Source organism: Phocoena phocoena, chromosome 9 (assembly GCF_963924675.1).
Source record: "Phocoena phocoena chromosome 9, mPhoPho1.1, whole genome shotgun sequence".
Lineage (NCBI taxonomy): Eukaryota > Metazoa > Chordata > Mammalia > Artiodactyla > Phocoenidae > Phocoena > Phocoena phocoena.
In genome coordinates, this window is record NC_089227.1 from 78,957,099 (window position 1) to 78,982,086 (window position 24,988).

At 35.5% G+C, this 24,988-nt stretch overlaps 1 protein-coding gene across 1 annotated transcript in view; it reads right to left on the minus strand.

Moving 5' to 3' along the window:
- Nucleotides 1-24,988, minus strand: part of WASL (WASP like actin nucleation promoting factor) — a 65,174-nt gene that overhangs the window by 33,936 nt on the left and 6,250 nt on the right. The window contains exon 2 of the mRNA XM_065883755.1: nt 12-146. Coding sequence (XP_065739827.1) covers nt 12-146 — 135 coding nt within the window. The remainder of the gene's footprint in view (nt 1-11; nt 147-24,988) is intronic.

A 24,988-nucleotide genomic window follows, 5' to 3' on the forward strand; every position in this document is an offset into this window, starting at 1 on the left:
ATAAAACTCACCTTGATATCAAATATTCTTAAAAAATAAGATCTCTGTGGATTGTCCTTAACAAGACAAGCAACACCACTGCACTTCTTTGACCACATACAGTTCCGATCTGCTGCATATAACTGTACCACTGCTGAAGACATAGTCTGCAAAATATAAAATGTATAGCCATTAGGTTCAAAATAACACTAGGATAACCACAGCTTCTGCTAACACCTTGACTGCAATCTCGTGAGAGACCCTGAACCAGGACCCCCTGCCAACCTGCTCCTAAATTCTGGACCTGAAGAAATAAACATTTATTGTTATTTTAAACTACTTTTTGAAGTAATTGCTTATGTAGTAATAACTAATATAATAACTATACTAAAAATAATTATTGAAAGCTAACATTCATTTAGGCTTAAAATGTGTAAGGAATGTGCTAATACGCACTTTAAGATATTGGGTTGGCCAAAAAGTGCCTTCGGCTTTTAAGTAAAAATAAAAGACACATTTTTCATTTTCACCAAGATCTTTATTGAACAACATATTCATCTTTTTATTCCATCTTCCCAAAACTTATCACCTTTTTGAGCAGAGAACTGTTCCAGGTGCCTTTTACAGTCTTCCGGGGAAGTGAAATTTTTTCCATTAAAAGAATTTTGTAAAGACCAAAATAAATGGAAATCTGAATATGCAATGTCTGGTGAATACGGCGGATGAATCAGAACTTCCCAGCCAAGCTGTAACAGTTTTTGCCTGGTCATCAAAGAAACATGAGGTCTTGTGTTATGCTGATGAAAGATTATGTGTTTTCTGTTGACTAATTCTGGACGCTTTTCGTCTAGTGTTGCTTTCAGTTGGTCTAATTGGGAGCAGTACTTATTGGAATTAATCATTTGGTTTTCCGGAAGGAGCTCATAATAGAAAACTCCCTTCCAATCCCACCATATACACAACATCACCTTCTTCGGATGAAGACTGGCCTTTGGTGTGGTTGGTGGTGGTTTACTTTGCTTGCCCCACGATCTCTTCTGCTCCACATTATTGTACAGTATCCACTTTTCATTGCTCGTCACAATTTGTTTTAAAAATGGAATGTTTTCATTATGTTTAAATAGAGAAGTGCATGTGGAAATATGGCCGAGGTTTTTTTCCGCTTAACTTACGTGGAACCCAGACATCAAAGCAATGAACATAAACCAAGCTGGTGCAAATGATTTTCAGCGCTTGATTTGGATATTTTGAGTATGTCGTCTATCTCCCTTGTGGTATAACACTGATTGTTCTCAGTTAATGTCTCGATTTGATCACTATCAATTTCAACTGGTCTACCTGACCATGGAGCATCATCCTGTGTGAACTCTCCAGCACGAAACTTCGCAAACCACTTCTGATCAGTGGTTTTGATCAGTCACACTTTTGATCACTTTTGATCAGTCACAGCACCTTCTCCATATGCTGCACAAACTTCTTTTGCGTTTCGGTTGTGTTTTTACCTTTCTTAAAATAATAAAGCATGATATGCTGAAAATGTTGCTTTTTTTCTTCCATCTTCAATATTAAAATGGCTACACAAAAATTCACCAATTTTGATAAGTCTTTTTTTAAATGCACACTGATATGACAACTGTCACATACAATCTAACAAAACTGTTTGCAATGAAGTTAAAGACAACTGAGTGCTACTAGAGCCATCTTATGGAAAAAACCAAACGAACCTTTTGGCCAACCCAACATAACTCAATTGTTATTACTATTATAACCTCACTTTATGCTTGAGAAACCCAAGGTTAAAGAGGATAAATAATTTGCCCAATATCACACAGCTGAGCTGAAATTCTAATCCAGGCAGTTTGTGACTTTAGATCCTGTATTCTTACTCCCTGTACTATATACTGTTTTCCAATAAAATGAACATTTGATCAACAAAGTAGTAGTATCAGTAAAGTCTGACATCCATGAAGCAGTTAACCCCTTAAGTAAAGATACTAAGTCAAACCTGAAAGCAAGATTTATGTTTACTAATTACAGTGCTGGAAACTTTGAACATATTATCATATTGGAAGATAAATTCTAACATCTCCTTTTAAAAAAATAATTAATTAATTTTTGGCTGTGTTGCATCTTCGTTGCTGCGCGCAGGCTTTCTCTAGTTGCAGTGAGCGGGGGGTACTCTTTGCTGTGGTGCGCTGGCTTCTCATTGCGGTGGCTTCTCTTGTTGCAGAGCACGGGCTCTGGGCGCGTGGGCTTCAGTAGTTGTGGCTCGTGGGCTCTAGAGCGCGGGCTCAGTAGTTGTGTCTCACGGGCTCTAGAGTGCCGGCTCTAGAGTGCAGGCTCAGTAGTTGTGGCGCATGGGCTTAGCTGCTCTGCGGCATGTGGGATCTTTCCAGACCAGGGCTCGAACCTGTGTCCCCTGCATTGGCAGGTAGATTCTTAACCACTACGCTACCAGGGAAGCCCAAACATCTTTTTTAAAGATGATAAAACTGAGGGGAAAAAAAAGATTTAAAGTGAACTGCACCTGGCCATACAGCTTGAAAGCTATACTGAAGATATGGAAAGTGCTTTGAGTGACGACTGTCCCAATTATCCCAAGGATATACCTAACTAGTACTCTTTTAGATGCACAGTAAAGAAGCTAATTCATTACATACAACGGACACCTTAGAACGTGCATTAGGGTTTTCCAGTACACCACGCTGCCACCTCCCTCATGACTATATCATGAACCAGTGGAAACTTTCATTTAACTCTAATTTAAGTTTCCTGTATATTATAATCTAGAATGTTAACTATTCAATCCCAGTTTCTGTAAGAGTTAATACACCCATTACTGGTACAGCACTTACAAATCTTCTAAAAATGGTAATTTTTTCTGATCCAGCAATCTCACTCCTAAATTAGAAATTCAGGAAACAATTTAAAATAAAACCAAAAATTGTATTTTTAATATAAATATAAAAACCAAAATAGTTATATGAATATATATTAATTATGGTTTTTTAAATAACCAGAAATAGGAGACAATTAAGTAACCTGGTACATCAGTTCAATGAATACTGGGCACTGTAATAAAAAACAGACTACATTAAGATTTGGAGATGACACTGTTTTGGGTTACTTAACTATGCCTAGGGAATGCCCTCCTTTGACAAGAGAATTCCAAAGACCTATTCTACACATGAGTCTTTTCTAATAATAATAAAGTCAGAAATGTAAGATCAGTGACTGCTGGAGATCAGAATTTCAGAAGAACTTTCTTTCCCAGATAACAGTGATCGATGCTGTTTTTAACTTTTGCAGACCAAACTCATCTTTGAATTTCATAGACAGTCATGAACAGGACACAAAGCAGCAGGAAAAGTTCCACAAGAGCCATTTTAAAAATTATGTAGATAGCTTAGAAACTAGGACATTGGGTTTTAAAAAAGCAGATTGAAGAATGTGGGTGTGCCGTTGGCCTGCTCGGAACACACCAGTGTGCTACGTGCACAGCCTCAGCATGATACCTCCACAGGCCCCCGACCCTAAAGCCCTAGCACTGAAACCATCAGAAAAATGGATTCTGCACACATTATACAAAGATGTTAAAGACCAAGCTGAAAAATTTAAAAATCAGATGAGAAAATTTGTTTTCCAAGGAAAATTCATATAAATTACAGCCCTTTTTAGTATGGTGCTGTCAAACTGCAGTCACTTCTAAACAGAAAAGCAATTAGTAAACTAGATACCAAGAAAAAGTTCTAAGAACCTTACTTTACGTTTTAACTGGAAAATAAGAAGTTACAGCTTGCAAAAGAAAAAAATGTGCTATTAAATAGAGTATGAAATTCCATTATGGAAATCCCCTTGTCAAAAGAACCAAATATTAACAATGTAAAACACTGTCTGGATGTATATGTGAACTTAATAACAACAACAACAAAACCCCCCAAATCCCATTTAAACATTTACATAAATTTAAAACAAAATCTAAAACATCTGCTTTTAAGAAATAAAGACCCTGGAAACAATGTTATAGTTTTCCACACAAACATGTTTGGCATTATAAACAATTCATAAACTTTTAATACTAAAGAACCCAACTAACCAGCAATTTTCAGTAATGGGATTTTCAAAATTTTGCTACAATGTTATTGTCAGTCTAAGTGTGCCTATTTCATTCCTTCTTATCTTAACCTGTCAAAAGTCTGAATATTATATACTATAACACCTTATAAAAGCCTTTTCTGACTAGTTCAGAATAATTATAGTAAATGCAAGAATAGCATAACATTTAATATACAGATGCCAGAAATAATAACAACAGTGACTATCCCTAGAACTCTAGATTGACAGTGGCTTAATTAAGTTTTTAAAAACATTCCTTCCATTCCTTTAAAGTAATTATAGCTAATCAACTCTATTACTTTTTGTCTTTCATAATCAAGAAGGTATTCTTGAAAAACAACCTAAGGACAAGTGCTTAGAAAAGGAAACCTATTTCTTATTAGCTCAATAATGTTAGGGTTAAAATTTGTTAATTAAAAGGGGAAAAAAGTACTCTATCAATTTTTGTAGAAACAGAACCTGCCCTATCTCACACATTCCTGATATTTCAGTAGTGAGTTACTGCAATAAATAGCACATCCGTCCTCAGAACTTTCATTGTCAAGGGCAGAAATAAAATGGAGGATGAATTCTAGGATGTGAATCCCTCCCACTCTCCTTCAGCATGGCATGTCCACCTCTCTGGGGCTGACTGCACCAGTCAAGAAGTATTTGGCTGATTCTCTAGGTTGAAAACGACTGCTTTTTCTTCGTGTTTCTAGAGTACCTTTCTGTGTATTTTGTATAAAATCTTGTCATGTGACAGATCTTATTCTAAAATAGAATTTTCTATACTGATTTACTATCCGTTAAGTAGACTGTAATTCCCTTAAGCACCTAAAATAGTTTTGTAAGCCTATATTTCTACGTCACCTATACTTTGCCCCAAGTAAGCAGACACGTGTTAAATTAAATTAAAAATTGCATACTATGATTTTGATAATGATACTATGATAATGAAAAAGAGATTGACCTTTATTTTAGGATACACACTCTGAAGTATATGGGGCATCATATCAGCAACTTATTCTCAAATGATTCAGAAAATAATATTATGCACGTATATACACACAGAGAGTAAAATGTTATAAATGGTAAAATGGTAACCCATGGTAAAATGTTATAAATGTTTGACAAATATATTCGAAGGATATACAGGAATTCTTTGTACTGCATTTGCAACTTTTCTGTAAGTTATGAAATTATTTTGAAATAGAAAATTTTTAAAAGCACAAATGATTCAAAACAATGCAAGACTCTTAACCCCCTTCCACAGTCATGACAGGCTTGCGAAGGTGGCTCTCTTCTCAGAGTCAATGCTACCTCTACACATGTTAGCCACTGCCACTCTGACCCAAAACTAAGAAACCTGCCACTTCTTCCAAGTCCCTCTATACTAATACTAACTTTGTTAAAAGGAGTTTCATCTTGAATAAGACTCAAATCATATTATCAGAACAACCACACTATATAACAGGTCAGAATAAGAATTTTAGGTCAAGAAAATAGATTTTTATTTTAGAATCAGCTAATGACAGGGAAAAGACTGAAAAACACCAGGAGTTACAGATCCTTGCTTGACAACTGTCTACAACAAGTACTATGACTTAATACTGAATAATTGTCTACAATGATTACTGTTTTAATAATCAAAAAAACATACAATGGTGTTAAAGAAAAAATTTTTAATATATTTTCAATGAATATGAAAAATAAACTGAGTATGGAAAAGGAAATCATATGATTGAATAAATAAAAGTCTTTTCTGCAATCACAATGGCCTAGATTAATAGTCAAAAGATTTCAGCTTTTGGGCTTTCCTGGTGGCGCAGTGGTTGAGAGTCCGCCTGCCGATGCAGGGGACACAGGTTCGTGCCCTGGTCCGGGAAGATCGCACATGCCGCGGAGCGGCTGGGTCCGTGAGCCACGGCAACTGAGCCTGCGCTCTGCAACGGGAGAGGCCACAACAGTGAGAGGCCCGCATACCACAAAAAAAAAAAAAAGATTTCAGCTTTTTTTACGTGCATGTGTGGTCCCAAGTTCCTAAAAATGAATCTGGGAAAATCCATCCTAAGTTTTCTTAATACATAAAAACTAAGCTTTAAATATGTTCCTAGATACTCTGATGACACATTCACATGAAATGTCCCATTATTATCCTGAACATGAAATTTTAATATGAAACATAAAAGAAATTTTAAAAGTAAAGAAAGATAAGGAGTTTGGTTATTCCTCAATTAAAAAAAATTTAACTGTAAAAAATTTGAATTCTTATAATTACTTAATTATACAGTGATCTCAAAGAACAATTTCCTAAATAATTAAAACACCACCTAAGTTACATGGCAACCTAAAAACCCAATACAGAAACCACCCATTTAAAAAACAGAAACAAGATTCATAAGTGGTGAGTACCAGTAAAAATTATCCAGAAAAAGAAAACAAATAATTCACTTTGGAAAGAAGAGATTTTTATTACCTGGTAATTTCCACAATGAGAAATAACCAAAAGAAGAAAGAAAAAAAAAACAATAGAAAAGGTAGAGATTGAAAAAGAATACATCAAAGACAAAAGGCTCCACAAGGAGTAGTAATCTTAAAAAAGCAAAGCTGGAGGACTGGAAGAGGAGGAGCACAAAAGCAGTAAGTAAAAAGCAGGATCCCAACAGTGAGGAAAAATGGAGCCATATAAAAGCAGCTACTGCCTTAGGACCAAGCACAAGTAGTCTTTTAGGTCTTATTAGCTATTTAAGAAAACTGGTGCTGGATGTATTCATTCATCAAATGTTTACGGAGCACCTACTATGAACACAGGACTGATCAATGGGGGTGGAGGAATAAAAGTGGGGTCAAACACAAAAGTGAATTAGATAGACACGGTCCTCGTGAAACATGAGTTCTAAAGGGCAAACAGACATTAATAACTACTACAAATGCTATAAAGGAAAAATCCAGTATGCAAGGAGTGTGTACAGTCTACCGAGCATGGAAAGGCTTCCCTAAAGTGACACTACACCTGAAGGATGAAAAGGGATGAGTCAGGTGAGCAAAGAGTTGGGGGGAAGTGGAGAGGAAACAGCATTCTAGGTAGACACATCAACAAAGACCCTACCACGGGAAAGTGCTAGGGGAGTTTTAGAAGCTGTTTGGGGTGGGAGATAAGAAAGAGTGGTATGGAATAAAGTTACAGCCAATATTAAAGCAACATCAAACAGTTCAACTCCGGTTGAGAGAGATAAACAGAGATACACAGTTTGGAGATGTGGTACAGCGGGTTAATCGTTCCTGTATTGGCCCTTGATTCCTCTCAGAATCCAAGTTCTTTTATAAACTCTCCTCCCCCACTGACCCTGGGCTGGGTATGTCTATACGACTTGCTTTAACCAGTAAGATTTCAACAAAGTAGAGCTTGAAAAGTACTTGCACATTGTGCCTTGCCTTCTTAGAACTGCTGCCCTGGGGTAAAAGACCACATGGAGAACATGGGCCCAATCATGTCACCTGCCCTTGCTGAGCCCAGTTCCCATCAGGCCTGCCAGGTGAATGCCACTGCATGAGTGAGCCCAGATGACAGGAGAAGACTAAACACCCAGCCAGTCCACAGAATCGTGAAAAATAAATTGATATTGCTTTAAATCACAAAAATTTTAGACGCTTTGTTTGTGGCAATACATAACAGATGTTGGGGATTGTTTTAAGATACTAAAAAGCACAGTAACCTATAATAGGTAACTGTAGCTCCTGCCTCCATTCCATTTATATTGGACCTGTGTTTAAAATTACAAGTAAAATCATAAAAATTCTAGAGCTCACTCTCATTACCAGTACACTCTCTTTTTTGAAACCATTTAAGAAATCACTTTATAAATGAAAGCCTTACTACAAGATATACGCTGTGCAACAGACGAAGCTCACTCAGTAAACTCACAGCCACACATCATCTCATATGGTGCCTGTGATTTAAATTCATACATCTAGAACACTGTAAATTATATGGCACAGATCTTCAGCATTACCTGCAAATGCTGGTATTTACAGATGCTAAAACTACAAATGGCAAGGCTTACTGTATTCTTAATTTTCTACTTCAAGGATAACTATACACAGATTAAGGCTCTGAGAGGGATACTGATCTCATTACAGACTGGGTCATGTTTGCAAGCAGGTGAGGACACTGTTAAAAGTGTGAGCACACAGGTATGGCTTGCTCTCTTCTGCTTCTCCCTTCCCTGCCGCTTAAGTGGACCTACTTAAAAGGAGTTTTTCTCTTGTTGCCTCTTCCCTTTGTCTGCTTCTCTCTTGCAAGGTCAGTTGGCTTATGGTAAAACCTGAAGTTTAGGATTGGGTTTTCAGGGAATGAAGGTGGGAAGGGTTCCCTAGGATGCTCACCTCAGCTAACCAAAGTTTAACGTTACCAGCTGAGACCCAAGCTCTCTGATGACAAACAATCCCCTCATTTTATAGATGAGGTCACTTTATTTGCCAAAGGTCATACATTGGTCAGCTCTGGATGCATTTTCCAATTAGCTCCTCATTTTCTATTCACTGTACACCGTACTCATTGATTCATCTAGTTCCTATATTGTCATATTTTTGCCCTATCCCATCTAAATGATTCTCTAAGAAAAATATACCCTTAATATAATTTTATTTCTCTACTGATCCCATTTGGTTTAAGATTCTTACCTTATTTTGGGGGAGGGAAGGGAGAGGCTGGCAGTGGTGAAGGTGGTGGGAAATAGAAGATTGCTAGTGCCTGAGAGAAAAGGATCTTTGTGAAAAGAAAAACTTCAAACAGATATACATTCTATGTCCTGAGGACACAGGTAGATTTATCATGAAGTCAGTTAAGTTTAAGTTATAGGCAGATTTACCATGAAGTCAATTAAGTTTAAGTCAGGTTAAGTTAAGTTTCCTTTACTTGGAAAAGTCCCTTATAAGGCTTAGCTTATTCTCTTTTGAGGACACTTGAAGTAGCAGCAACCCCTCTCATTCCCAAGGGATCCTCTCCAGCTATCCCTGGCGGTGATCTTGGTATTTCCACCAATGATGCCTTATCCCAACATCTGCCCAGCCCCAGAAATAACCTGTCCCTCTTGGACCACATGATCCACGCAGACCCAACCTTTAACTCGAAGCAGAAGGATCTGAATAAGTGCTGTCCAGCTCCCTGCTGGGGGTGGAATACTATGACCAAACTTCACGGACATTTCTGGGGGTGGTGGCAGCGGTCCAGCCAACTGAGATCAAAGAGGTGGAGTTTTCCCAAGGCAAGAAGCACCCTCTAAGCAAAGTGAAGGAAATTAGAGATGTGCCATTACCTGTAACTGCTTTCAAAAAATTTCTTTCAGCTTTACAACTATCAATAAATAATAAGAAACAATAAATTTTGATCAAATGTACTAAGCAGGAATCTTTTTCTGCAAAGTGCCAGACAGTTAATATTTTAGGCTTTGTGGGCCATTTGGTGGTCTCTTTCCACTCTACACTGTAGTGTGCAAACCCAGCCACAGATAATTTGGAGATACTTGTGTTCCAATAAAATTTTATTTACAAACTCAAGCAGGCTGGATTTGGTATAGAGGCCATAGTTTGCCAAGCCTTGGACAAGAGGAAAGATTTTCTCTATAGAAAACGTAAGATTGTTGTCATGTAAAGAGGCGACTGATAAATATGTGGCCAAAAACAGTAGATAAAAAGTATTAAGGAGGTGTATCAGTCAGTAGTAGCAGAAATAAGCTATAATAGTAAGGAGCTACTTTTCTGAATTTTGTAATGTTTATGGTATTTTTTACTTGTTGTGATCCTTTCTCATACTAAATAACCATTCATTTTTGTATTTAGTTTTTGATTCTTTTTCTTAAAGACAGCCTCTCCAAATTGAATAAGTTTCAGACCACAAAACCTGGATCAGCCTTACCTAGAGTGAGAAAATGATGCATCAATTAGAGCAACAAAATTCTGAATCTAAAGAAAATGAACTATCTAAGCCAATATATTCCTTTTGCCAAACCAAATTTAACATAACTATTTTTTAACATGCAATGACCTTTCCCACTAAGAAAACAGGCTGGAAAGGCCAGTTATGTGTTTTGCGGGGGGGAAGGAGGGAGGGGATGCTTTTATAGTCAGATCCTTCATATAACATTCTTAATAGATGACTCAATAGCATTTGCTTGAACGCCTGCTGTAATGAGGAGCTTACAACTTGAGGGAAAAAACTATCTCATCATGGAGCAGCTCAGTTAGAAAATTATTAATATGTAACCTAAACCTGTTTTCCTAGCAATTACCACTCATAGGTATTTTAATCTTTAATTATCCATTTAAACACCTGTTGAGTGTTTGCTATGTGATAGGCACAGCGCTAGGTACTGTAGCTACAGCAATATAGAAGTGGAGGTGTGTACTGTCCTCACTAATTACAGCGTACTGACTCCTGTGTAGCAGCAAGAACATTCACTTCCCTAGAGATGTGTCCCCACAACCCTATTCCTCAGGTCATCTCCTTTCCAGCTAAAATTTATATCGATCATTCATCATCTGACCCGATTTATGGATTCCTTATCAGTCTGGTAAAATGAAGTAGATGATATTTAGATGTGGTCTCATCAATGCAGGATATTAGCTAAATGATGGGGGAAATAATTTATTCCCAATCACAAAAAGGAATGCATGTACACCCTCATTCTCATCTATCACACTGCATGTTGGAGACACATGGGATTGTCTTTGTCTAACTCATTATCCTTTCTCATATCCTGATCTTCCATTTCAATTCCATGCTCCCAAAGGCAAAACACCCTGCATCTCACCCTCCTTTTACCTAGCTAACTCTATTCATCTTTCAAATCTTAGTTCAGGGGTCATCTATGGGATGCCTTAAGTGTTAACACTTAACCTACTATTGTAGCCTACTACTTATGAGGATACGCAACATGAGCTTGCCTAACAAAATACTTTGGTCAGCTTCAGCCATCAAAAATTAGAGGGAGAAAGCAGTGCCTCTTTTCACTAGGCCTTAACAAAGAAGACTCTTCAAAAATGCCAATGGACTGGTTAGGTAATTAGGTCCTTTCAAACTACACAAATGAGTGGGTTAAATATTTTTTAGTGGACTGTAAATACTAAAGAATAAAATGAAATACAGAATTAAAAGCCAACAAGAAGCAAACATGCTGAGAAACTTAAAGTTCATTTGGAAACAAAAAAAAGCCTGGAACAGGAAAAATTACAATTTCTGATGTAGCTAGTACAGGGGTTTCCCCATTAGCACTCACAGATACTAAGAACAAATCTCCTAGAAGGAAGCCTAATGGAATGTTTCCTTGACAGCAGAGTTGCCATAAATCCTCTGCAGTCTAGCCCATGCACTCAAAAAATATAGGCAAGCATTACTCAAACAATCTTGCCTATGTGGAACAGTAATAAATTTATAAAACACTGAGAGAAAAGTTTTTAGTAATTAACAGGGATGAGAAATATTACATAATCAAAGATAATATAACATACAGTATAAAAGAAGAGCTATAACTGATTGGCAATAACCCTAAAAAGTATTACCATGGTCAAGATGAATAAATTCATAAGATGATTAGATAATTTGCATCCTACAGTAACAACAGACTTTGGGGCAAGGAAATACAACACAGTAAAATATATGGTACCCAAAATGTTCACATAGATGACCTACCTTATCATATAGGCGTTAAAATAAGTTCAGTTCGGTCTATTTAAACCAGGGTAAAGGAATAACTCATTTTAGAAACACTTCCATCAAAACTATTAAAATAATTCAGATCTTACATTTATTAATTCAAACCTTCAGAACCTTAAAATTATCCAAAATTACTCAGGCAACTGGAATTTTCTAGATCATCAAGAAAAATACCCACTCAATTTATTAAATAAGCCATAATTCAGCTATACAATGGGATATTATACAGCTGCTTAAAAAAAAAATAGAGGCTCTTTAACTCATGATAAAGAAAGACCTTCAAGATACATTGTTATGTGAGAAAAAAGCAAGATATAAAATGAAGGGTATAGTATGCTAACATTTATGTGCAATAGCAGAAGCAAGAATAAATAATTTGCATTGCCTAAATATGCATAAAACCATCTGGAAAAAGACACAGAAAGCTAGTAACAGTTGCCAGCTGTTTAAGGGTTTTCCGTGTGTGCATGGGTTTTGTCAGGCAAGGAGGGACTGGGCAAATAAATGTAGGATAGGATGAAAGAGAAACTTTTCACTTACCTTTCATACACTTAATTTTAAACCATGTAAATATTTTAGCTTTTCAAAAAATTAAATATTGATTTGAAAAATACCACACAAAAGAAAAACAAAAGACCTATTCGTGTCATATCGTGGTGTAAGTCTGAGAAAAATAAAAACATCATCTTTCTGATTTAGAAAACTATACCTGAGGAAGCATTTCTAGTAGCTTTTAAAAGCCTTCCCCTTAAAAAGAATTAGAAGTGAACACTGATGAAAATAACATACTACAGTGTCTAAAGCTATAAAGTAAGAGAAAAGCAAACTTTGGCTAGTACCAGGAGATAGCCTATGTCTGTAATGAAGGTCAAAGTCTATGATTTCTTTCACAAACTTTCCCTTTGAGTCTTTTGAACTCTTAAACATGACTAATCAAGTAAGCAAGTTTAAAATACAGTTGGCTCTATCGCTCATATTTGTTACTATATATGCAGCAATTCATAATTATCCAAGCTTTTAAAGATAATCACAGGAATGTGCTTATATATTATATATATAAGCACATTTAATTTGCTTGACTTTCATATGTACAATCAAGCTGGGGAAGGACATGCAAAGAGAAGGTTAATCTAAGAGTAAGTAACAGTTTAAATTCAATGTACAACCTAACTTAAGGACTTTAAGTACAACATCTGAGACTCTCCCATACATTATGCATAAGAATTAGATAGGCAAAAAGGGGGGTGGGGATTGCAGATAGGCAAGAATAGTTCTGAAGTTGTTTTTACGATTTACACTTTATAGGGCTTCCCTGGTGGTGCAGTGGTTAAGAACCCGCCTGCCAATGCAGGGGACACGGGTTCGAGCCCTGGTCTGGGAAGATTCCACATGTCGTAGCAACTAAGCCCATGAGCCACAACTACTGAGCCTGCGCTCTAGAGCCCATGAGCCACAACTACTGAGCCTGCGCTCTAGAGCCCGTAAGCCACAACTACTGAAGCCTGCATGCCTAGAGCCTGTACTCCACAACAAGAGAAGCCACCACAATGAGAAGCCTGCACACCGCAACGAAGAGTAGCCCCCACTCGCCACAACTAGAGAAAGCCTGTGCAGAAATGAAGACCCAACACAGCCAAAAATAAATAAATAATATTAAAAAAAAGATATGTACAAGCTTCCATGCACCTATTAAAAAAAAAGATTTACACTTTATTACAATTTCAGAGACTTAAAATTGTAGTGTAAAACATTAATAATGATCTAGTCAGTAATTTGAAAAATAAATTTACTCAACAAAACAAGGTTTATATACTTCCTCAGAAAGCTCAATGTTGCTAGTTTCAAAAGGCAATTTTTATTCTAAATGCATGAGCCAACATCTCTAACTCTGGTTATTATAACTGAAATCGAATGACCATGCATAACTAGATGTTAGACTGCAACCCCTACAAAGGAGTAGGAAACTGACTGTATTTAAAAGGTATATCATATTAGTTTTTTTTTTTAAAGAACTTTACCATTTAATAGATCAAGAACTTGTGAGTAGCAGGGGCAGGGGAGTGGGGAAGATGTGAGGATTTTATATAATAAGAACAGCTCTACTACCAGCTTATAAAAACTAGTAACTGGAGTTCCAGCATTCCTCAGTTTTCAGCAAGTTGGTCAATGAAAATAAAGAGAACCAGGAAAAACCCCAAGCTTCCAAAAACACGAAAGACACTCTTACACCTTTACTACCTGCGAATCTAGGATCAAAGTTGTGACTAAAAAAGTACGCCAGTATAGTAGAGAGCAAACATTTTTAACAATGGCACCTAAAGAAGGTTTAGGTCAGTGAGAGACCAAATAAATAATCATGTACTGTATCTTGGTAGGATTTTCACTAGCTTTTATATATATGATAAATTTACCTTGCAGGTCCTGCCTGTCCCCCACCCCCAATACTTCTAATTGTTAGAGAACTGCTGCCTCTTCCCAGGGACAAGCACAGGTGCTACAGCTCAGTCAGTTTAGATTCTCTCCCAGGACTTTAGAATTCCAAACTGAGTCATAAGACTGAGGAGTTCAGGGAAGAGATGAATGGAGTTGAGAGAAGTTCCACTGACTCTTGTTCTCAGAGCTTCCCAGCCTCCTGCTGTTCCTGAAACTTTATTGTTCAATTCTGTTTTGGATTCCATGGGATCCTCTGGTAGCCAATATATTCCTTTTTCCTTAAGCCATAACATTTCATTTACACATCCAATGAAGCACTTATCACTGAATGACTTGTTATAGATTCCTATGTGAGGTATGTTTCACCAATAAACTGTTCATCCTCTAAAGACAAGGGCCATGTATGTTCCCTCAGCCCTAGCACAGTACTTAAAATGCAGTGTGCACTCATTCACTGGATGAAATAAACTGAGAAAGGTGAAAAGTGAAAGGATTCTTTCTTAGAATCTTATTAATTATTGCTACATTATCAAAATCATTTTAAATACTTTTTCAAAAAGGTAGAAATTGCTGATCTGTGCTATTTAAATTATTTTTAGACAACAACAGTTCTCTTCTTGGCACTTCACTGACCGAAAAAACATCTACATGACATAGTGAAAAACTTCAGTCAATGCAACCACATTCCTAATATTTTAAATGCCACAAAACACAGGAATTTGCTGCCACCACAACCTCCACCCACAGAAAAGGGGAGTGAGCAAGGGTTTGGGGACAAAAAAAGCATACCAAAGTCAAAACATATTTTTAAAAATAAGAATGTACTTTCCCCACTAATTTTCAAAGCATGTCAAGGCCAGTAAGATGAGCACAGAAGCAGGAAATAATTTCCAGTACATTCAGTTAAATAAACAAACAATGTTGTAGTTTTCAAGTGAACCTAAAAAATAGACAGTGCTCATCTTTTAGAGAATACTCAATCCCATCCATCTGGATCTGGTTCACATTTATAGAATACTTCAACAGTAGAACACACATTCTTCTCAAACTTACGTGGAATAATCACCAAGACAGACCACATTCTAGGCCATAAAACACAACAACAACAAGGAATTCATACACTGTTGTCTGTTCTCAGACAACAATGTAGGAATCAATATAAGAAAGACAGCTGGAAATTTTCAAAACATTTGGGGATTAAATATACTTCTAAATAACACATGGATCAATGAAGTCTCGAGAGAAACTTTAAAACATTTTGAACTAAATGAAAATTAAAACATGGCTTACCAAATTCTGTGGGATGCAGCAAAAGCAGTGCTTAGAGGGAAATTTATAGCACTGAATGCATGTATGAGAAAAGAAAAAAAGATCTAAAATCAATAACCTAAGCATCTACTTTGGGAAACTAGAAAATGAAGAGCAAATTAAATCCAAAGTAAACAAAAGAAGAAAAATAAAATTTATAGCAGAAATCAATGCAATTGAAAACAGGAGGAAAGAAATCAAAAGACAAAAAAGAGATAAGACACAAATTAATAACATCAGGGCCCAGAAGTAGACCCACACAAACATATCCAACTGATCTTTGACGAAGGAGCAAAAACAATTCCGTGGAGAAAGGATAATCTTTCCTGAAATACGGACATCCACTTACAGAAAAAAAAAAAAAAATCTAGATACTGATCTTACACATTTCACAAAAATTAGTTCTAAGTTGATCACAGATTTAATTGTCAAGTGTGAATCTAAATAACTTCTAAAAGATAACATAGAAAATGTACATGACCTTGGGTTTCATGATGACTTTTTAGGAACAAGAGCAAAAGCACAACCTGTCAAAGAGAAAACTGATAAATTGGGCTTCATTAAAATTAAAACTTCTGGGGCTTCCCTGGTGGCGCAGTGGTTGAGAGTCCGCCTGCCGATGCAGGGGACACGGGTTCGTGCCCTGGTCCGGGAAGATCCCACGTGCCGCGGAGCGGCTGAGTCCGTGAGCCATGGCCGCTGAGCCTGTGCGTCCGGAGCCTGTTGCTCCCCAACGAGAGAGGCCACAACAGTGAGAGGCCCGCATACCGCAAAAAAAAAAAAAAAAAAAAAAAAAAAAGAAAATTAAAACTTCTGCTCTGCAAAAGAAACTGATAAATGAATGAAAAGCCACAGACCAAATAAAAATATATACAAAATGCATATATGATAAAGGATGTACATCCAAAACAGGCAAAGAACTTTTAAAACTCAATAAGAATAAATTAACAATCCAACTAAAACTTGGGCAAAAAGACTGAACAGACACCTCACCAAAGAAGATACACAGATGGCAAATAAGCATACAAAAAGATACTCAACATCATATGGCATTAGGACTTGCTAATTAAAACGATGAGCTATGACAATAAACCTATTAGAATAACTAAAATCCAAAATACTGCTAACACCAAATGCTGATGAGAATGTGTAACAGGAACTCTCATTTATCCCTGGTAGGAATACAAAATGCAACAGCCAGTTTGGAAGACAGTTTGTCAGTTTCTCACAAAGTTAAACACAGGTTTCCCATATGACACAGCAAACATGCTCCTAGATATTTACCAAAATCAACTGTAAACTTACGTCCATGCACAAACCAGCAAATGAGTGTTTATAGCAGCTTTATTCATAACTGCCAAACACTGAAGAAATTGCAATTTCTTTTAATAGGTGAATGGATAAATAAACTGTGGTATATCCACACTAAAATGCAATATTTTTCATCAATAAAAAGTAACAAGATATCAAGCCACATAAAGGCTTTTGTAAATACCACCTACTGCATGGCTCCAACTATGACACTCTGGAAAAGGCAAAATTATAAAGAAGGTAAAATATCAATGGACCCTAGGGTTTCAGCAGGAGAGAGGAGGGATAAATAGGTGGAGGAGAGGGTATTTTTAGGGCAGTGAAACTATTCTGTGTGATACTGCAATGGTGGGTATATGACATGCATTTGTGAAAACCAAAACTTATATATCTGTACAGACTAAAACCTAGTGTAAACTATGGACTTTAGCTAGTAACAATGTATCAATACTGGTTCATCAATTTTAACAAATGTATCATATTAATGCAAGGTATTCATAATAGGGGAAAGTAGGGGTGGGGAGAGGGAGACAGGGTAACATAAACCCTCTATACTTTCCACACGATTTTTCTGTAAATCTAAACCAGCTGAAAAAATAAAGTCTATTAATAAAAAAAGATACAAGCTAACTATCTATATTAGAAATCAGACCTTCAAACATAAATTTGGACCACAGCCAAGAATAATCAGATAATTGAGGAAACGGGAGCAAAGAAGAGAGCAACTACATGAATATTAATTGAAAATTTTTTTCAATGATGAGAACTTAAAAAAAAAATTAGTATCTTCAGATATATTTAATTAGTTATTATTGCAAAAGGAGGGGGAGGCTGCTCTTAAAATACAGCAACTAGCAAATGCAGAATACTTTGATGGAAAATAAAAAATAACACCTTACCATTAAAAATTCAAAGATAAGTGTCACAATATCTGGTATCCAATAAAAAAGTTACCAAGTACGTGAAAAAGCTCTTACCATGCTAGAGCAAAGATAGAACATGTTAAGTAGAAACACAGAACATACTTTTTAAAATCCAAATTAAACCCCAGAGATGAAAACTATAACATCTGAGATGAAAAAACTAACATCTAAGTGGTATTAATGGCAGATTAGACATTGTAGACAAAAAAGATTAGTGACTTTAAAGACATAGCACTAGCTACTATCTAAAAGAAACAGCGAGAGAATAAGATGGAAAGAAAAAAAAAGAGCTGTACAGTAGTGAAGTCTAGGACAACTTCAAGCAGTCTATATGTGTCTAGTGTTTTTGAAGTCAAGCTTTTTTTGGGAGGGCATGGATATTTGGGGGGAAAAAAGACTGAAAATTTTCCAAACTTGATATAAACTTACTATAAACTCACATATCCAAGAAGTTTAAGAAATCCCAACATAAGAAACAATAAGAAAACTAGAGCAAAGCACATCATAATCAGAGGCCTTAAAACCAGTAATAAAGAGAAAAATCTTAGAGGTGATCAGAGAAAAAAGACATGTTGTATACAGAAGATTAAAGAAAAGGACAACAGCAAATTTCCTGTCAGCAGTAACTGCAAACCAGAAGATACTGGAGCAACATCTTTACAGAAAGAAGAAAAACAAAAAACAAAAAAACTATCAATCTAGAATTATATATCCAGAAAAAATATCTTTCAAGATTCAGGGCAAGATATAGACTTTTTCAGAGATACGAAGCTGAAAGAATTTACCAGCAGCAGACCTGTACTACAAGAAATGTTTAAGCTGGGGGGCGGGGGGGGGGGGAAAGAAAGAAAAGGAAGAAAAGGAAGGAAGGAACGAAGGGAGGGAGGGAGAGGAAAAAATACTCTGAAGAAAACTGATAGCAGAGAGAAGTCTGGATCTAGACAAAGGAATTAAAGGCAACAGAAATGATAACAAGTGGATAAATATAAGAATTTTTTTCCCTTACCATCAAATCTCCTTAAAAGATACTTGAATCATTATGGCAAAATAACAATGTATCAAGGAATTTAAAGGAAAAATGTATGGCAACAATATAGCATAATGGCTTGAAGGGAAGAAATGGAACTGTGCTATTGTACAGTTCTTATACTAAATGTGAAGTGATATAATAGCCTTTGAAAGTAGACTGTAATAAGTTATATACTGTAAGCCCTAAAGCAACTACAGAAACAAAATAAAGAGTTACAACCAATAAACCAGAAAAAGAGGTTAAAAGAAAATTAAAAAATACTAATCCAATCTAAAGAAAGCCAGAAAGAGGAGGAGGAAAGGAACAAAGAAAATGTGAGACAAACAGAAAACAAGTAGCAAGATGGTAGATTTAAACCCAATCATATCAATAATCATCTAATTAAATGTAAATGGTCTAAACACCCAAAGTAAATACTACCAGACTGGGCTTAAAAAGCAAGACCTAACTATGTGCCACCTATATGAAACCCATTTTAAGTATGAACACTCAAAGAGATTAAAAATAAAAGAATGCAAAAAAATTATAACACCAATCAAAAGAAAGCTTCAGTAGCTTTATTAATAACAAAGTTGACTTCAGAGCAAAGTATATCAGGGACAAAGGGGGTCATTTCATGATGGTCAACTCTTCAAACAGGACATAACTGTTGTAAATGTTTATGTACATGATAAACAGGTTCAAAACAAGTGAAGAGAAACTGATAGAACTGCAAACTGAAACAAATTCATAATAACAGTGGAAGAATTCAATGCCTTTCTCTCAAAAAATTGATAGAGCAAGTAGAAAATCAGTAAGGAGAGAGACGACTTAAACTACACTACGGACCATCTTGATATAATTAACATTTTCTGAACACTCCACACAACAGTGGAGTACACATTATTTTCAAAGGCATGTGCAATGCCAATTTAGACCATATTCTTATCAATAAAAAGGATCCATGTATTTTCTAACATAATAGAATTAAGTTACAGAAATTCTGATAGAAATCAGTAACAGAAAGACATCTGGAAAATCCCTAAATCTTTGGACACTAAATTGCATACTTCTAGAAAACCTGTGGGTCAAAGAAATGAAAAGGAAAATTTCATTTAATTAAATTAAATGAAAAAACAACATGTCCAATATGTGGGATGCCAGTAAAGCAGTATTTACAAGAAAATGTATAGCACTAAATCTCTACATTAGAAAAAGAAAAAGGTCTCAAATCAATTACCTGAGTAGTTACCACCTTAAAAAAGAAAAGCAATTTAAACCCAATGTAAGCAAAAGGAAATAATATCAGAACAGAAATCAATAAAATAGAAAACAAGAAAAACAACAGAAATCAGTTAAACTTAAATCTGTTAAGAAAATCAATAAAAATAACAAATCTCTAGCCAGACTGATTAGGACAAAAAAAACCTTATATAATGCCTGCTATTTATTTCCAAATAATACAGGAAAGGCAAAAGTGGGTAGCGATATAAAGCAAACAAGACTGGCCATGATTGATGCTCACTAAAGCTCAGTGACAGGTCCACGTAGATTCATTATCCTATTTTACTTTGTATATGTTTAAAAGTTTCCATAATAAAAATGTTAAAAAAAAAAAGCATGAGGTCAATCTATATGTACATAATATAATCTGCCCAGAATATGACCCCTTTCAGGTAAAATGCAGAGATACGTATTCATATACATACATACAAACAAAAAGGAAGGGAAAGAGACACATCAAAACCTTAAGAGCTTTCTATGGAGCCTAATTGTATTAGGGGATGAGAAGTGTAAAGGGCTGTTTTAACTCCAAATAGTGCAGACTGCGTGCGCGCGCGCGCGCGTGTGTGTGTGTGTGTGTGTGTGTGTGTGTGTGTGTGTGGTGTGTGTCTAAACAATGAGTATAAATGGGTATCGCTTTGGTACCTAAAAAAAAAAAAAAAAAATTTTAATGGCTAGTACGGACAATATGAAAACTATATAACTACAGAAGGAAATAAGACAAGTGGCAAATAAAACAGACTTGCTTGCCAATGGAAATCCCCACTATGTCAATTTTTCTTAAATTCATCTACAAATCCAATGTTATTTTAAAGCAAATATTCTTTTGGTGGGAGATGGGGTGGGAGGTAGTCTTGAAAAAATACTAAGCATAGGCACATAAAAATAGCTAGAAAATACTGAAAAGGAGAGTAATAAGGGACTTTAATCAAACTATGTCATAATTATAAAGCTATACTAATTAAAAATTCAGTATACTGGCAAAGAAATAAACAAAAAATAAGAGAATGGAGAAATGGATCTAAGTACATCTGGTAAGACAGTGTTTCAAATAGGTGGGAGAAAATCAATTGCTCAATAAATGACATTGTTTGTAAAAAGGTAGCACTGGCTTTCTACTACCCTTGTTTTCCAAAGTCACTTCCAGAAAGATCAAAGATAACACGTACAAAATAAGACCATAGAAGTACTAGGAAAATGTGAGTAAATATTTTTGCAGTTCTCAACTAGGACAGTATTAAATAAGAACTTGATATTCTAGAAAGATTATCATATTTAACTACACAAAATTTAAAACTTATGCAATGACTAAAAATACTCGTCGAAAAATAAAATGATGAACTGCCAAAAAATACTGTAAAATTACTATCCCTAAAGAGTTCTTTAAGTCACTAAGAAAAAACAACCCAATAGAAAAATGGTCTAAAGACAAGAATAGGCATTTCACAGAAGAAATATAAATGACTGACATGAAAAAATATTTAACTTCACTAAAAACTACAAATCAAACAATGAGATTTTTTTGACCAGTGAAACTGTCAGAAGCAAAAAAAGATTTTTAAATTCTAGTGTTGATGTGACTATACAGAGTTTGGTAACACCTGTTTTGTAAGATAATTCAGCAGTATCTATTACTATTTTTTAATACTCATGCTCTCTGACTTCACTGCTTTGAATTTACTCTATAGAAATACTTGGAAAGGATACAAAGAAATAGGTATTTGAATGTTCATTACAGCACTGTTTCTAAAAATACACTGTTTATAAAAATACCCATTGTTATGGGTTGAATTGTGTCTCCCTAAAAAATACACTTAAGTCCTAACCCCTGTATCTGTGAATGTGACCATATATCGAAAAAGATTCTTTGCAGATGTAACCAAGTTAAGCTGAGGTCATTAGGGTTGACACTAGTCCAATGACTGGTGTCCTTATACAAAAAGAAGACAGAGAAACAGACAAGTAGAAAACATCCTGTGATGATTACATAGGTAGAGACTGGACTGATGAATCTATAAGCTGAAGAATATCAAGGATGGTCAGCAGATGCCAGAAGCTAGGAGATGCATGGGACAGATTCTCTTTCAGTGCCACCAAAAGGAACCAACCCTACCAACACCTTTATTTTAGACTTCCAGCCTCTAGAAATGAGAGAGATTAAATTTGTTTTTTTAAGCCACACAGTTTGTGGTACCTTGTTAAACTAGCCCTAGGAAACTATGAGAGGTTAATAAGCTATAAGAAATACATAAAATATAGGATGTAGTAATGAAAAGGATGCACCAGATATAAATGAACATGGAAATGTTTGAAAGATATACAATATAAGTGAAAAAGTTAAGTTGCAGAATACCACTTCTCTGGTAAGTTAAGTTGCAGAATACCACTTCTCCCCCTTCAACTCCTCACTGAAACCCATCCTTTTCAAATGATGGTCAAGTCAAATATGGACTAGACTGCCTCCCTCTGTAATCTTCACATGCACACCTTCATGATTCTAACTCCACTCCTAAGGCCTCAATAACCAACACTGTAAAAAGGATTCCAACAGCTCTAATCCTACAATTTCTACTATTTAGCCATTTCCACAAGGAGGTTCTGTTGTCATCTTGAATTAAAAGAGCCAACCAAGTACTGACATTTTTTTCTTCACAATGTTTCTAGAATAGAGCCTTGGAATGGCAACTAGATTTCATCAACTGTGAACTTGGACTGATTGGTAGTGGCTGTGTGTAGGACAAAGTAGGAAAAAATGCTGTGAGTGATAAGTGGTGTCTGCCATGAGAGCAAAGGCCAAGGATTTACTATCCTTCATAATCCTTTTTCCATACCAGATGCTGCTACAATTCAGGTTCCTTAGCCAGGCCAGGTCTGGTCTGCTAAGATAATGAATAAGAAACTGTTTAGTAAACTTTAAAGTGTTAATTATTCTTATTACGAATAATAATTTCCAGTTTTCCCCATTTCTAGATCCTTCCTATCTTGACATTTTTTGAATCAAAATCTTTGTGACTTCTCCCTACTTAGGGACTAAAGCTCAATCCCTAGGTTTGACGTTCAAGGTCTTCTAAAATCTGGCCTCAATTTATCTTTCGAACTTATCATTCACTATCTCCTCAAGCAAATACCATTCTCAGTTCTAGCCAAGTCAGTCTATTCCGTATTGCAGAACACTCCATGAAAATTTTCTTCTCCTAAATTGCTCACACATTTTCCTACACTTGAACTGGGCTACTTCCTTGTACTGACATAAATTCTGTAGGCCATTTAAGGTTCTCATGCTCAAACCCCACAATGATGTATTAAAACCCACAGTGATACACCTATCTCTCCTATTATTCAAAACTTTATTATATGCTGGCTTGTAAAACTATCTTTACCTGCATAATTTTTGTCTTCCCTGGCTTAGTGAACAACTGAGGGGTAAGGACTAAATCTTCCCTACCCTTTCCATGTAGTCCAAGATACCGGGAAGGTGTTATGTACTCAGCAAATCCTCAATTCTTGATCATGACTATATTTTATTAATAAGAATAGAGGAAATCATTTGATTAGCTTCATGCACTGCATACAAATCAATAAGCTCCTTTACTACTGTGAATATTTCTTAGGTATTTAGGTATCCTCTGATATTTTTATGGCAACAAAAGTATTCACCTTACTGGAGGGAGAATTTCATTTAAAATTTTTTATTTTGGAGCCAAAAAAATGATAAACAACTTCACCTCTATTTTAATACTTAAAAACACTAGATAATTTTAGCTTCTCCAAGTTTAATATGAAAGTTTAACTTTAAAATCAAACTTTAAAATATTTCATTGTCCTAAAGTTACTGGGTATTTGTCTGATGATAATTTCGATCTCCTCATATTTTTAACAGCATTTTATATTCCCAGATGTCTTTCGAATTTCCTTTTGTTTCAATTTATCTGGTCTTTAATGAGTACTCCTTTTATAGAGACAGATTTCTATAGTAATCTTCAGGTCAAGTAAAAAATAAGTTAAAAAGCCAAATCATCATGGCAGAGGAACCGAGGACATAGAGAACAATTAAACTAACAGATAGTCATAGTAATTGAAATATGAAGTTACTACAAATCTTTCATTTGATTTTATTTTCTAAAGGGAGTTCTTCTAGATTCATCTCTTCAACATTACGCCAGTTATTTGGTTTCTTTAAAAAAAAAAAGGGTAATAGGGACTTCCCTGGTGGTCCAGTGGTTAAGACGCCATGCTCTGTACAGGGGGCCCGGGTTCCATCCTGGTCAGGGAACTAGATTCCGCATGCTGCAAGTGAAAATCCCGCATGCCGCAACTAAGCCCCGGCGCAGCCAAATAAATAAATAAATAAATAAATAATTTTTTTTAATAGATGCTTTTCTAAATAAAGGGTCATAAAGTCCTTTACAACACATTAACTCCAAAGGGAAACTGATGTTTTCTAATAATTCCACTCTCTTATATTAACACTATAGTGATGTAATCCTCTATTTCCAAGAATACTGATAGATACAATAAAGAAAAACAATACATTTTTGTTACACTACATTTATGAATATAGTTAAATATGCCAAATGTCTTTTAATTAGTAAACAATACTTAAAAAAATACCAGATTGTTCAGTTATACAGCAATAAGAATTTTATTTACAGTTAACAATATATATTATATTACTCTGGAGAAGAGTGTATAAACTTGTTTTGCTTCCGGAACCTTTACAATGAAAGTGAACTCTATTAATAATGCTGAGTTCTTATCTGTTGGATCAAAGCTATGACTCTCAGACAGAATAATTTATAATGAAGCTGAACTCCATCTGCTCTTCTAAACCTCAACTTTTAATCATTCTAAAATAACCAAGTCAGTTCACTATAACTACTGAGTCTAACACTTAAAACTAAAAACTTAAAAAAAAAAAACCTTATTTTT